The 11,558-nt window shown below is 55.6% G+C and overlaps 2 protein-coding genes across 13 annotated transcripts; both read left to right on the top strand.

Annotated features, from left to right (window-relative positions):
- The first annotated feature begins 13 nt into the window (after positions 1–13).
- On the top strand, positions 14–10,757 carry USP21 (ubiquitin specific peptidase 21). Of its 10 annotated transcripts, none has more exons than XM_049694889.1 (17): positions 14–696; positions 1,509–2,129; positions 2,920–2,979; positions 3,138–3,258; positions 3,481–3,592; positions 3,760–3,915; positions 4,422–4,486; positions 4,744–4,847; positions 5,030–5,116; positions 5,402–5,480; positions 5,711–5,818; positions 5,925–6,039; positions 6,280–7,719; positions 7,891–8,277; positions 8,411–8,838; positions 9,393–10,605; positions 10,683–10,757. In XM_049694889.1, the coding sequence occupies exons 2-13, from the start codon at positions 1,530–1,532 to the stop codon at positions 6,368–6,370; spliced, it is 1,698 nt and encodes a 565-aa protein (XP_049550846.1). In that variant the 5' UTR covers positions 14–696; positions 1,509–1,529; the 3' UTR covers positions 6,371–7,719; positions 7,891–8,277; positions 8,411–8,838; positions 9,393–10,605; positions 10,683–10,757. The 10 variants fall into 10 exon arrangements, with proteins under 10 accessions (XP_049550846.1, XP_049550841.1, XP_049550837.1 ...); XM_049694884.1 differs by having other exon boundaries at positions 8,397–8,838; XM_049694880.1 differs by having other exon boundaries at positions 7,891–8,526; positions 8,706–8,838.
- PPOX (protoporphyrinogen oxidase) lies at positions 7,854–11,481 on the top strand. Of its 3 annotated transcripts, XM_004284398.4 has the most exons (12): positions 7,854–7,985; positions 8,143–8,277; positions 8,411–8,526; positions 8,706–8,838; positions 9,139–9,283; positions 9,393–9,583; positions 10,243–10,303; positions 10,487–10,605; positions 10,683–10,793; positions 10,893–11,042; positions 11,137–11,179; positions 11,263–11,481. In XM_004284398.4, exons 1-12 carry the CDS (start codon positions 7,899–7,901, stop codon positions 11,403–11,405), a joined length of 1,434 nt encoding a protein of 477 aa, XP_004284446.1. In that variant the 5' UTR covers positions 7,854–7,898; the 3' UTR covers positions 11,406–11,481. The 3 variants fall into 3 exon arrangements, with proteins under 3 accessions (XP_004284446.1, XP_033270144.1, XP_033270146.1); XM_033414253.2 differs by having other exon boundaries at positions 8,706–9,283; XM_033414255.2 differs by lacking the exons at positions 7,854–7,985; positions 8,143–8,277; positions 8,411–8,526 and having other exon boundaries at positions 9,126–9,283.
- Positions 11,482–11,558: the final 77 nt, after the last annotated feature.

Raw genomic sequence — 11,558 nt, 5'->3', positions numbered from 1 at the left:
TCTGTTCTGGAGCTGGGGAATGAAAGGAAATCCTGACTGCTCTCCCTGCTGCTGAGATCTGCTTTTGTCCTTTAGCAGGGAGCCTACCGCTTTGGCCTGCAAGATGCTTGACGACTGGTTTTGCAGGGCCAGTATTCCCTGCCCTCCAGGGATCTTCCCAACCCTATGTGGATACTTCACTGGTCTGTGGGCTGGACCCAGGCCCTGCCCTCGCACCCCTGCTCCCTGGGAAGGATCTGTGCTGCAAGCCAGGGGGCCATACTACGATTGTCAGATCTATATCCTTTAGAGCCACGGGGTGGGGCGATGGGACTCTACTTTAGGGACTTGCTTTGGAGCGATGGTTTAAAGACAATTCTTGCCAAAGCTGGGAACTGGCGGTCCTAAAGTTGGCTGTGTTTCCATGGTGTCGGCAGCGGAGCCTAGGGGGCGGGTTCACGCAAGCGCCGAGGAAGCCGGTGGGTGGAGTCTGAGTGTGGGTGCGCAGGCGCTCTGAGAGACAGTGAAGCCGGCGGCCGGTGGCCGGGCGGGACCAACAAAGATGGCGGCGGCCCCTGCGGTGGGAGAGATCTGGGCACTAGCTGCGGCTAAAGCTGCAGCCGGGCCCGCGGGGGCGCTGCACGAGGGTAGTAGGGGGTGGCCCTGAGCTGGGGCCTGGCCCCGGCTGGCCTACCCCGCCGCCTCACCCGGGGACAGGTACGGTCCGGGGCGTTATGGTGTGGGGGTGCCGAGGGAAGACTGTTCCAGACCCGAGAGATCGCCCACCCCAAAAGCAGAGGTGCTGGGGGCCCGGCAGGCCTGCGAGAACTGGGCTGGAGGGACCAGCATCCATGGATCGTGTAGAATATGCCGCTGGACCCCGTAGCCAATCAGCAGCCTCGGCCTTTCTGCCCTCGAGGGGGGCGGACCCGGTTGAAACCTCCTGTGGTGGGAGATGTGCAGAGATTAGGGGTCAGGGAGTTAGTTCGTCCTCCCTCCCCGCCACAGCCCCTGAGCCCCAACACCACTTTGGAGCTCAGAGGTGGGGGAGGGAGGAACCTTTTTAGTGTGCTTCATTTGCAGCCAGGAGGGGCAGGGGTTTGAGAATGGAATGCTGTCCTTGGGGCTGTTATACTTGCATCCACACCGCTATTTGACCAGAGGTCCCAAGTGACCCAGAGCACATCCCACTTGACTAGGCAGGTATGGGGGAACCTTCATGAGCACCTAGATTATAAAGACAGCCAAGATAGGAACTCTTTATCATTGGCTCTCCAGTAAAGCAGTATTCTGCAGGAAGGGCGTGAGGAATGTAGAAAGAGTCAAAGCCCTGCCTGCTATCATTCATTCATTCATTTACTCAATGGATACTAAGTGTTTACTTTGTACCAAACACTATACTAGGCACAGGGGATACAATGATTGATACACTAGACATGGTTCCTGCCCTCCATGCATGTAGCTAGTATGGCAGCCTAGGTTCCCACCTCCCTCCATATTCAAACGCTGATCGTCTCTTCTCCTCCCAGGTCCAGCCTGTGGTGTCCACAATGCCCCAGGCTTCTGAGCACCGCCTGGGACGGACCCGAGAGCCACCTCTTAATGTCCAGCCCCGAGTGGGATCCAAGCTACCATTTGCTCCCAGGGCCCGGAGCAAGGAGCGCCGAAACCCAGGCCCTGGGCCGAACCCTGTGTTACGACCTCTGCCTCCTAGGCCAGGTCCCCCTGAGGAACGGCTCAAGAAACTGGAGCTGGGACGGGGACGGACCTCAGGCCCTCGTCCCAGAGGCCCGCTTCGGGCAGATCATGGAGTTCCCCTGCCTGGCTCACCACCCCCAACTGTGGCTCTGCCTCTCCCATCAAGGACCAACCTAGCCCGTTCCAAGTCTGTGAGCAGTGGGGACTTGCGTCCAATGGGGATTGCCTTGGGAGGGCACCGCGGCACTGGAGAGCTAGGGGCTGCACTGAGCCGCTTGGCTCTCCGGCCTGAGCCACCCACTTTGAGACGTAGCACCTCTCTCCGCCGCCTTGGGGGCTTTTCTGGGCCACCCACCTTGCTCAGCATACGGACAGAGCCCCCTACTTCCCATGGCTCCTTCCACGTGATATCTGCCCGGCCCTCTGAACCTTTCTACTCCGATGACAAGATGGTGAGGACTTGCCAGCACACGCCTTCCATGCCCATGTTCCTCCATGCCTCCAGCTTTCTTGCCATCATATGGCTTTCCTTTCCCCTTTTTGCCAAGTTCCTTTTTCACCCCCTTCATTTCAGTAGTTTGGACTCTCCTCTCCCTTATTTAAGTAACTTTAAGCCTCATAGACCCTTTCCAGGGTTGTCTGTGACTCCCCAAAATGGTGTGCCATTTCAGTCCCCAAGGAATAAACCATTTGGAATTCTTTGGGTCCCCAGGCCCTTACCTTCCCTTGCTGTACCTTGTCTCCTAGGATGCTGCCTAGGCCTAATTAATCTCTGGAGCTGAAGAGGGGCAGGCTCAGAACATCTGAGCTCGTGCGGTTGCCCATTTCCTGAGCTAAGTGAGCTAGGCTGATTGCAATTGGAGCCGTCAGGAGAGGGTGCAGGAAGGGGCCACGGGTGCAGGAGGGGGCCTTGGGGGTAGCAAGGTGGGGGTGGGGAGCAGCTGGGCAACCATGCCAGTGCTTGGGGAGTTGCCCCAGGAGCTGCATCGCCGGCTAGCTGGGCAGAGGAGTAAGTGGGGAATAGGTGGGACAGCCATGGCTGAGTCCGTGGTACACTCAGCTGTGTTAGGCTTACTGCTCATGGCCATTGAGGTAGGGAGACCCTAATACCCAGTGACGGAAAAAGTGTAGAGTTTGGGGGTGAAGGATGGGGTGGGGAAGGCAGTGGGCAGCATGCTGTTGAAAGGTTAAAGCGCCAGGTGGGATATATGGGAACGTGCTGACTGTACTCTGACCTTCCAGGCTCATCACACACTGCTTCTGGGCTCTGGTCATGTTGGCCTCCGAAACCTGGGGAACACGGTGAGAGCCATTCTCCTGTCTTTCCTAACAGGAATGTGAACTGGTGTTGGAGGCAGGCATGGGGAGGGAAACTTGGGGAAGGACAGCACTGAAGTTCTCCTAAGGCTTCCTAGGCACTGGTCTGGGGAGGTAATGGCACTGTCTTTACTGCTCCCCAGTGCTTCCTGAATGCTGTGCTACAGTGTTTGAGCAGCACTCGGCCTCTTCGGGACTTCTGTCTGCGAAGGGACTTCCGGCAAGAGGTGCCTGGAGGGGGCCGAGCCCAAGAGCTCACTGAAGGTGGGGCGACAACTCCTGCTCCCTTCTTTCAAGTCCTCTTTTCCCCAAACCCTTGTAGGTCCATCTGCCAGTGCCAGTGGCCCAACCCTGAAAGCTGGCAGGTGTATCTGTTTTTCCCAGTGCCTGATTTCCTAGAGGTTGTTTTCTACCTTCTAAGCCTCCTCTTGCTTCCCTCTTCTAGTCATTAACCACCGTTTCCCTTCCCCACTCCCACCCTAATAGCCTTTGCAGATGTGATTGGTGCCCTGTGGCACCCTGACTCCTGTGAAGCTGTGAATCCTACTCGATTCCGAGCTGTCTTCCAGAAATACGTTCCCTCCTTCTCTGGATACAGGTGGGAGAGCTGGAGGGTATGGGATTTCTCTCTGGCCTTGTCTGGGGGTAGGGCCAAGCAGCATCATTCTGAGCCTTGAGACGCTCTTCATCCAGGAAGTGGGGACAGGGGTTAGTGACTGTGGACTAGGCAGGGGTCGGTTGCCCATGTTCTTTGTCTGACTGCAGCCAGCAGGATGCCCAAGAGTTTCTGAAGCTCCTCATGGAGCGGCTGCACCTCGAAATCAACCGACGAGACCGCCGGGCTCCGCCAGTCCTGGCCAATAGTCCAGCTCCCTCCCAACCCCGCCGTGGAGGGGCTCTGCTAGAAGAACCTGAGTTAAGGTAAGGTTGCTCCCCTCCTTCTCCTCCGCGGTAGTTTATCAGCAGCATTCATCCTTCACAGAAGTAAGCTAGTCAAGATTGAGGATGTAGTGTCCAAGGAAATACTTAGCTCAGAAAATGGTTTGAGAAGCAGTGCAGAAGTAGGAAGAAGGCAGGAGGAGGAGGGAGGCTGAGGGGCACAGATGGAGGCAGAAGATAGTGCTATGGCTGTCACCATATTGACAGAGGAGGGGATAATTAATTTACAAGGTACCTAAGGGGTCTGAAGCCAGGTGGAGGAAGACGGCACGTTCTTCCCTTGTCGACATTCCTTTCTTTTCCTCTCACTTTGGATTTCCCTGGAAAGTCTTCTGAAGCATTACTCCTTTGTCTGTTTCTTGAAATTTAGAGAAGGAGCTGGGGTATGAGTGGGGTACAGGGCTCTGTGGATCATTTCAGTGGTGTTGGGGGTGCCCGGTGTTCCTGCTGTCTCATGGGTGCTCCCCACTTCCCTTGATCTGTCCTAGCGATGACGACCGAGCCAACCTAATGTGGAAGCGTTACCTGGAGCGAGAGGACAGCAAGATTGTGGGTATGGAACGAGACAAAGTGATGGGGAAAGTTAGTGTGTGGGGGATGCGGGCTTGGCAGAAAAAAAATCAATCCTATCCAGGGGTGTGGGAATAAGACTGGATGACGAAAATGTGGAGAAGTTGTGAGGGGTTTGTGAGGAGTGTCGGTGGTGGGAAAGGAAGCGTCAGGCAAACGGGTGGGAAGAGATGGGAATCCAAGGAAGCATCTCAGGCATCCCACAATGACTGTTTCTCCTGCCCCTTTGCTTCTATCTAGACCTGTTTGTGGGCCAGTTGAAAAGTTGTCTCAAGTGCCAGTCCTGTGGGTATCGCTCCACGACCTTCGAGGTTTTTTGTGACCTGTCCCTGCCCATCCCCAAGGTGGGATTCCAGAATATTCCAGGGGTGGATGGGACATGGGTTCTGTGACCCAACCCTACCCACCCCCAGTGTGGGAGGGAACCCTGTGGGTCTCTGGAGAAGAAATGAAGCTTGGATTAATTGAGAAGAGTTGGAAAAGGAAATTCAGAACATGCTGACCCTTCACTCTCCTTTCCCCCCAGAAAGGATTTGCCGGGGGCAAGGTGTCTCTGCGGGATTGTTTCAGCCTTTTCACCAAGGAAGAAGAGCTAGAATCGGAGAATGCCCCAGTATGTGTGGGTTCACGAGGGATATAGTAAGGGTGGGAGACCTGGGGGGGCTCCATAAGGGTAAAAGGGGTTGCATGATGCCTTAGTATGAAGAATAACACTTATATATGTCTGGGTTTGTGTAGGAGTTTCAGATATGTCCTGGGATTCCCAGGGCAGAGGGCAGTGGCCCAGAGGATATAGAAGTAATAGGGAGCATAGTAAATTTGTATGTGAGTCAGGGTGTCAGAAAAGCCAACGGAGGTGAGGAGCACGTTAACCTTATATTATTTGACATTTACTCAGGTGTGTGACCAATGTCGGCAGAAAACACGAAGTACCAAAAAGTTGACAGTACAAAGATTCCCCCGAATCCTCGTGCTCCGTATCCTAATCTTCAAATTCTTATTTCTCCCATTCATTCTTTTTCCTCATTCCCCATGTTTGCAGAGGTTGGACATTTGGGAATTCAGTTTTCCTTAGGAAAAGCCTGCCACTCCACCTTTCCCTACCAAGCTCCCCATGTGTGTTCAGGGAGGGGAGTGGACAACATTCAATTCCTCAGCCCCCCTCAGAGGCCCTCTGCCTCCCAAATTCTCCTTAACCAGAGCTTAGATCTTAATCGATTTTCCGCCTCCCGGGGCTCCATCAAGAAAAGTTCAGTAGGTGTAGACTTCCCGCTGCAGCGACTGAGCCTAGGGGACTTTGCCAGTGACAAAGCCGGTGAGTCTTGTAGGGAAGGTCCTGAGGAGCTCCCATGAAGGGGAGGGAGAGAGTGGGAGTGGGGCACAGCTCTGACTATAGAATTTGGTCATCTCTAACCCCGAAGGAAGCCCCGTATATCAGCTGTATGCCCTTTGCAACCATTCGGGCAGTGTCCACTATGGCCACTACACAGCCCTGTGCCGGTGCCAGACTGGTTGGCATGTCTACAATGACTCTCGGTGAGAATAGCCTCCTATTCAACTCCTGCCCCATTCCCGCTGCAGCCCTGACACCTTTCCCTAATACGGAGCCCCAGGAGAGCACAGTGCCTGGTAAAAGGCGGGCGGTGGGTGGGTGTGTGTGTGAGTATGGGGGGCGTCTTTCCTGATCACTACCGGGATGCTGTGAGGTTGATCATGTGGGGAGGGGGGAATATGCAGGAATGATCACACCTCCTTCCCCATCTCCCTTCTTCCTAGTGTCTCCCCTGTTAGTGAAAACCAGGTGGCATCCAGTGAGGGCTACGTGCTGTTCTACCAACTGATGCAGGAGCCACCCCGGTGCCTGTGACATCCCCTTTAAGCCCTGGCACCTGTGAAACCCTTTCAACACCCTCAAGCCCCCAGGCTCCCCATTTACCTCAGAGACGTCTATTTTTGTGTCTTTTTAATCGGGGAGGGGGGAGGGGGTGGTTGTACCTCCCATTATTTTTTTTATTAAAAAATACCCTTCTACCTGGAGGCTCCCCTGTCTCCCAGCCCCATGTACAGAGCTCCCCAGGCCCCTGCCCGTGTACAGCCCCCAGACCCTCTACAGTCTCACTTTTTTTTGTGAATAAATTTATTAAGAAAAAATGATGTCCTTATTTGTATTTGTGCTTAAAGGGGGTGGAGATACAGAACTAGGCCGAATTGGAGTCTTCCTGGGACTCAGTTCCCTCTCTGAACAGATGGGGGCGCGCTCAAAGCCGTGGGGGTGGGAGTGGGGATAGAGGTGCCGGACCAGGACCCGTTGATGCCAAGGTTTGACCACGCAGTGAAGGTTTACATTGGGAGGAAAAGGGAAGGCGAGTTTGAGACTCGTGAAGCTGTAGGGAAGCCTGGAGCTAGAGCGCAGGCACTAGGTAGACGGGTTTTGCCGGCGTAGGGGGCTGCCCCCTCGAGAGCGAGGTGCCCAAGGGCCCCTGTTGATAAACACGGTACGTTGCCGGGCCGCCCTAACTCCCGTAGGTCCAGGCTGTTGCTACCATCAAGGAGCTGTTTATGGAGCCACCTCCCCACGGACCAGCCTCCAGTGTCCCTATCTACTCTCCCTACAACCAAAGCTCATGAGGCCCTCCCTCCAGGGTTCTCAGCCTAGCTGGGCCTGGGAAGCTCGAGCTGGGGAATGCTAACCAGCACGCAGCTCTCGCCGCTCCAGCCTTGAGGGGAAGTCAGTGATGGATACGGCTGCTTTCTCCAACCTGGCATCGAACCAGTTAACTAACCTCCAGCTCCACAGAGCAACCTTCTACAGGGGCCAACCCTCCGCCTTTGCGGGAGGAGGAGCCGCTGCCGGTTCAGTGTTTTCATTGGTGAGTGTGATCGGGGCCTTCCAGGACCCACCAATCCAGGAGCAGGAAGGTAAGGTCGGGAGTGTGCCGCGAGAATAGAGTGGACGGAGAGTCGGAGAGACCGAAAAACTGGGAGGGGGGCGGGCGGTGAGGCAGCGGACTGAAACTCTAGGCCTAGTGGGGGCGGGCGGGACGGAAAGCGCTTCAGAAGACTGGCGGCAGGTCGGAGCCCAGAGCCCTGCGCTAGCAGATAGCGTGGGTGTGGCCCTTATCCACCTCCCAGCCCCCGCCCCTGGGACGCCGGCGGCGTGATGTGTTGAGACCTCTGTCTCCTCCTTTCCCCTCATTTTTCTCGTTCCTCTCGTGGGTGAGTCCTAGGCCCTGGGCGGGGACCTCACAGTTCCACCACCCCATCCGCGGGCTCGGCCTTAGTTTCCCTAAAGCAGCGAATGGCCGGGGGTGGAACGCGGAACCCGCAGGTCTTCTGGAGAGCAGGGTGCTTCTGGTCAGCCTGTCCGTATCGCCTCCACACCCGCAGGCTTCACCATGGGCCGGACCGTGGTCGTGCTGGGCGGAGGGATCAGCGGCTTGGCCGCTAGTTACCACCTGAGCCGGGCCCCTTGTCCCCCCAAGGTGAGTGCCCCCACTCCGTGCCAGAGGGAGCCTCCTTTAATACTCCTGTCCCATTTCCAGCAAGAGGGAATGCGCCGCCCCATTCCCCTCCTGACCCTTTACGCCGCCGCGGCCGCGGCCGCGGCTATAGGCCGCAGTGTCTCCCTCTTGTCCCCAGGTGGTATTGGTGGAGGGCAGCGAGCGCCTGGGAGGCTGGATCCGCTCGGTACGAGGGCCAGATGGTGCTGTCTTTGAACTTGGACCTCGAGGAATTCGGCCGGCGGGAGTCCTGGGAGCCCGGACCCTGCTCATGGTGAGCGGCTTGTGGAATGCCTAGGAGAGGTTGTGGAGGGACCTTCACTGGAGAATAGAGTGAAGGGGAGCAAGTAGATTTGGTGATCAGTCCTTTCCTTAGTTTATGCTCTTTCTGAGGACGTGTGGAGCAGGTTTCCGAGCTTGGCTTGGACTCAGAAGTGTTGCCTGTCCGGGGAGACCATGCAGCTGCCCAGAATAGGTTCCTGTATGTAGGTGGCGCCCTGCACGCCCTGCCCTCTGGCATCAGGTAATGCTATCATCTCTTTACTGCCATCCTTCTCCGCTTCCATCCTCACATCCTTTCCATTTCCTCATCTTCCGGTTTGTCAGCCCTCCCAGCAAAAGGGGCCAAATGAATGGAAATGACCCCCTGGAGCTGGGGGGTTAAATCAGAGCTCCCTCTTCACTGTGCCTTCCTCCATGCAGGGGGCTACTCCGCCCTTCACCTCCCTTCTCCAAACCTCTGTTTTGGGCTGGGCTGAAGGAGTTGACTACGCCCCGGGGCAAAGACCCTGATGAGACTGTGCACAGTTTCGCCCAGCGCCGCCTTGGTCCTGAGGTAACACCGCCCAGAAGCCCCCAAATCCCTCCCCTCCTAAACCAGCTGCAGATCCCCATACTCAAACCTTCCACTAGGGCCTCTTCTGTATCATCTGAAAACGCCCTCTTCTCTTCATACCCAGTAGCCCCCCCAAACTCAGTGTTGGGGGTGAATGCCTTCATTTCCTTTCCATCTTTCTGTAATAGTGGGACTGCTTTCCAACCAAACCCCACCCCACCCCTATTCTCTGCCAAGCAGGGACAGTGGAAATTAGTGCAACTTATTCCTTGGCCTCTCAATCCCAGTCTCACCCTTAAGGTGGCGTCTCTAGCCATGGACAGTCTTTGCCGTGGAGTGTTTGCAGGCAACAGCCGTGAGCTCAGCATCAGGTCCTGCTTTCCCAGTCTCTTCCAAGCTGAGCAAACCCATCGATCCATATTATTGGGGCTGCTGCTGGGGGCAGGTGAGGGGGGAGTTGGTTCAAGGGTTGAAGATATTAAGGACTGCCAGAGTGAGGGACTGGAAGCAAGGTGTGTTATTTTAATGATTCTTCTCTACTTCCTCCTCTGCAGGGCGGGGCCCACAGCCAGACTCAGCACTTATTCGCCAGGCTCGGGCTGAGCGCTGGAGCCAGTGGTCACTCCGTGGAGGGCTGGAGACATTGCCTCAGGCCCTTAACACCCACCTGACTAGTAGGGGTGTCAGTGTTCTCAGAGGCCAGCCAGTCTGTGGGCTCAGCCTCAAAGCAGAAGGGTGCTGGAAGGTAGGAGAGCCCCCTGGAGTGTAATGAACCTGTCTGTTAGAGTTTCCAACTTTGTCTAAATGCTTTAGCCGGCAGGACTGGAGTTTCTCCTTGTTCTCCTGTCCTAGAAGCTATTTAAATATGGGCTACTCCACATTCCTAGGCCTTATTTGTGGACCTTCCTCCAAGACCTGTTTGATCCAAACCTGTGGATAGAATATATATAAGTGGCTCCCAGCTAGGGGCAAGAACCACTGAGCTCCACTAAACATTTCAGAGTAGCCCACTGGCTTTTGTCTGGCCCACTTCCTGGAGTAATGGGGGGATGATTTTTGTGCTGACTACTTAGTCTGTTCATCCTGAGTCAGCACCCAGTCTCTCTCCTGCCTGGGAAACTAAGGCAAAATTCCCATGATCTCTGTGTCTTTTATTTTATTTTATTTATTTATTTTTTTTGCGGTACGTGGGCCTCTCACTGTTGTGGCCTCTCCTGCTGCGGAGCACAGGCTCCGGACGCGCAGGCTCAGCGGCCATGGCTCATGGGCCCAGCCGTTCCACGGCACGCGGGATCCTCCCGGACGGGGGCACGAACCCGCGTCCCCTGCATCAGCAGGCAGACTCCCAACCACTGCGCCGCCAGGGAAGCCCTCTGTGTCTTTTAAATGTTTTCTTCCTCTCAGGTGTCTCTAGGGGACAGCAACCTGGAGGCTGACCACATTATTAGTGCCATTCCAGCTTCAGGTAATGTGGTGGTCACCCTCCCCTTCTCCAACCAGGTTGAGGCAACGTAGCTTCTTTCTGGGCCAGCAGGACCATGCCATGCCCCTGAACTGGTCAACCCTGTGGGAGTCTAATCCCAAGGAGGGTTGGTAAAATTGAAGCGTGAATGCCTCCTGAGGCAGGCCTCTGCCTGCTCTCCTCCAGTGCTCAGCAAGCTGCTCCCTGCTGAGGCGGCACCGCTGGCTCGCGCTCTGAGTACCATCACTGCTGTGTCTGTGGCTGTGGTGAATCTGCAGTACCGAGGAGCTCGTCTGCCTGTCCAGGTGTGACACAGAAGAAGGGGAGATGTGGGCTCAACTGGAACTCTTCCCTCTTGACCCAGTCTCTTCCTTTTCTCCAGGGATTTGGACATTTGGTGCCATCCTCAGAAGACCCAGGCATCCTGGGAATCGTGTATGACTCAGTTGCTTTCCCTGAGCAGGATGGGAGTCCCCCTGGCCTCAGAGTGACTGTGAGAGAAGGCAGCTTTGCTTAGTGGGAGTTTCCCAAGGGCTCCTCTGTGCCCCAGCGTAGTAAGGCCAGGCTGGTCAGTGCCGTATTCCCTTTTTAGGTGATGTTGGGAGGTTCCTGGTTACGGACATTAGAAGCCAGGGGCAGTGTCTTATCTCAGGAGCTGTTCCAAAAGGAGGCAGAGAAAGCAGCTGCCACTCAGTTAGGACTGAAGGAGCCACCAAGTCACTGCTTGGTCCATCTACACAAGGTAAACACTCCTCAGCTACCCACTGGAGGCATTGTCTACCCAGGCCTGGGACATCAGTGATAATCTTTCCCTGTATCCCCTCTTCTCTCCCCAGAACTGTATCCCCCAGTATACTTTAGGCCACTGGCAAAAACTGGGTAAGTTGGGAAAGCAGCTGGGCTGAGAAGAGCTGTGAAAATAGACCCCCAGCTGTAACATTCCTTTTATCTTTTCTTCCCAGAGTCAGCTACCCAATTCCTGGCTGCTCAGAAGCTGCCTTTGACTCTGGCTGGAGCCTCGTATGAGGGGGTTGCTGTCAATGATTGTATAGAGAGTGGGCGCCAGGCAGCAGCCCGTGTCCTGGGCACAGAACCTAACAGTTGATCCTCAAACCCCACTTCTTCCTGCCCCTGCTCACAGGGATTCTCTCACCCATGAAAATAAAAGATGCTGGAGCGTGGCTTGGTCTGGCTGTTCTGTCTCCTGTGGGCGTGGGTGGGGTGGGTGAGCAAAGGTAGGTAAAGGGTGCTTAGGATA

This window comes from Orcinus orca, chromosome 1 (assembly GCF_937001465.1).
Source record: "Orcinus orca chromosome 1, mOrcOrc1.1, whole genome shotgun sequence".
NCBI classification, from domain to species: domain Eukaryota; kingdom Metazoa; phylum Chordata; class Mammalia; order Artiodactyla; family Delphinidae; genus Orcinus; species Orcinus orca.
Note: the sequence above shows the minus strand (reverse complement) of the source record. Positions and strands in the feature narration are given on the sequence as shown.

Excerpts from the sequence above, each read along its gene's own strand:
- USP21 (XM_049694876.1), top strand. The coding sequence starts at position 1,530 with ATGCCCCAGGCTTCTGAGCACCGCCTGGGACGGACCCGAGAGCCACCT. Across the intron at positions 3,259-3,480 it reads AGCCCAAGAGCTCACTGAAG|CCTTTGCAGATGTGATTGGT; the intron begins GTGGGGCGACAA and ends CCACCCTAATAG. Across the intron at positions 6,040-6,279 it reads CATGTCTACAATGACTCTCG|TGTCTCCCCTGTTAGTGAAA; the intron begins GTGAGAATAGCC and ends CCTTCTTCCTAG.
- PPOX (XM_033414253.2), top strand. The coding sequence starts at position 7,899 with ATGGGCCGGACCGTGGTCGTGCTGGGCGGAGGGATCAGCGGCTTGGCC. Across the intron at positions 9,584-10,242 it reads AAGCAGAAGGGTGCTGGAAG|GTGTCTCTAGGGGACAGCAA; the intron begins GTAGGAGAGCCC and ends TCTTCCTCTCAG. Across the intron at positions 11,043-11,136 it reads GCTTGGTCCATCTACACAAG|AACTGTATCCCCCAGTATAC; the intron begins GTAAACACTCCT and ends TTCTCTCCCCAG.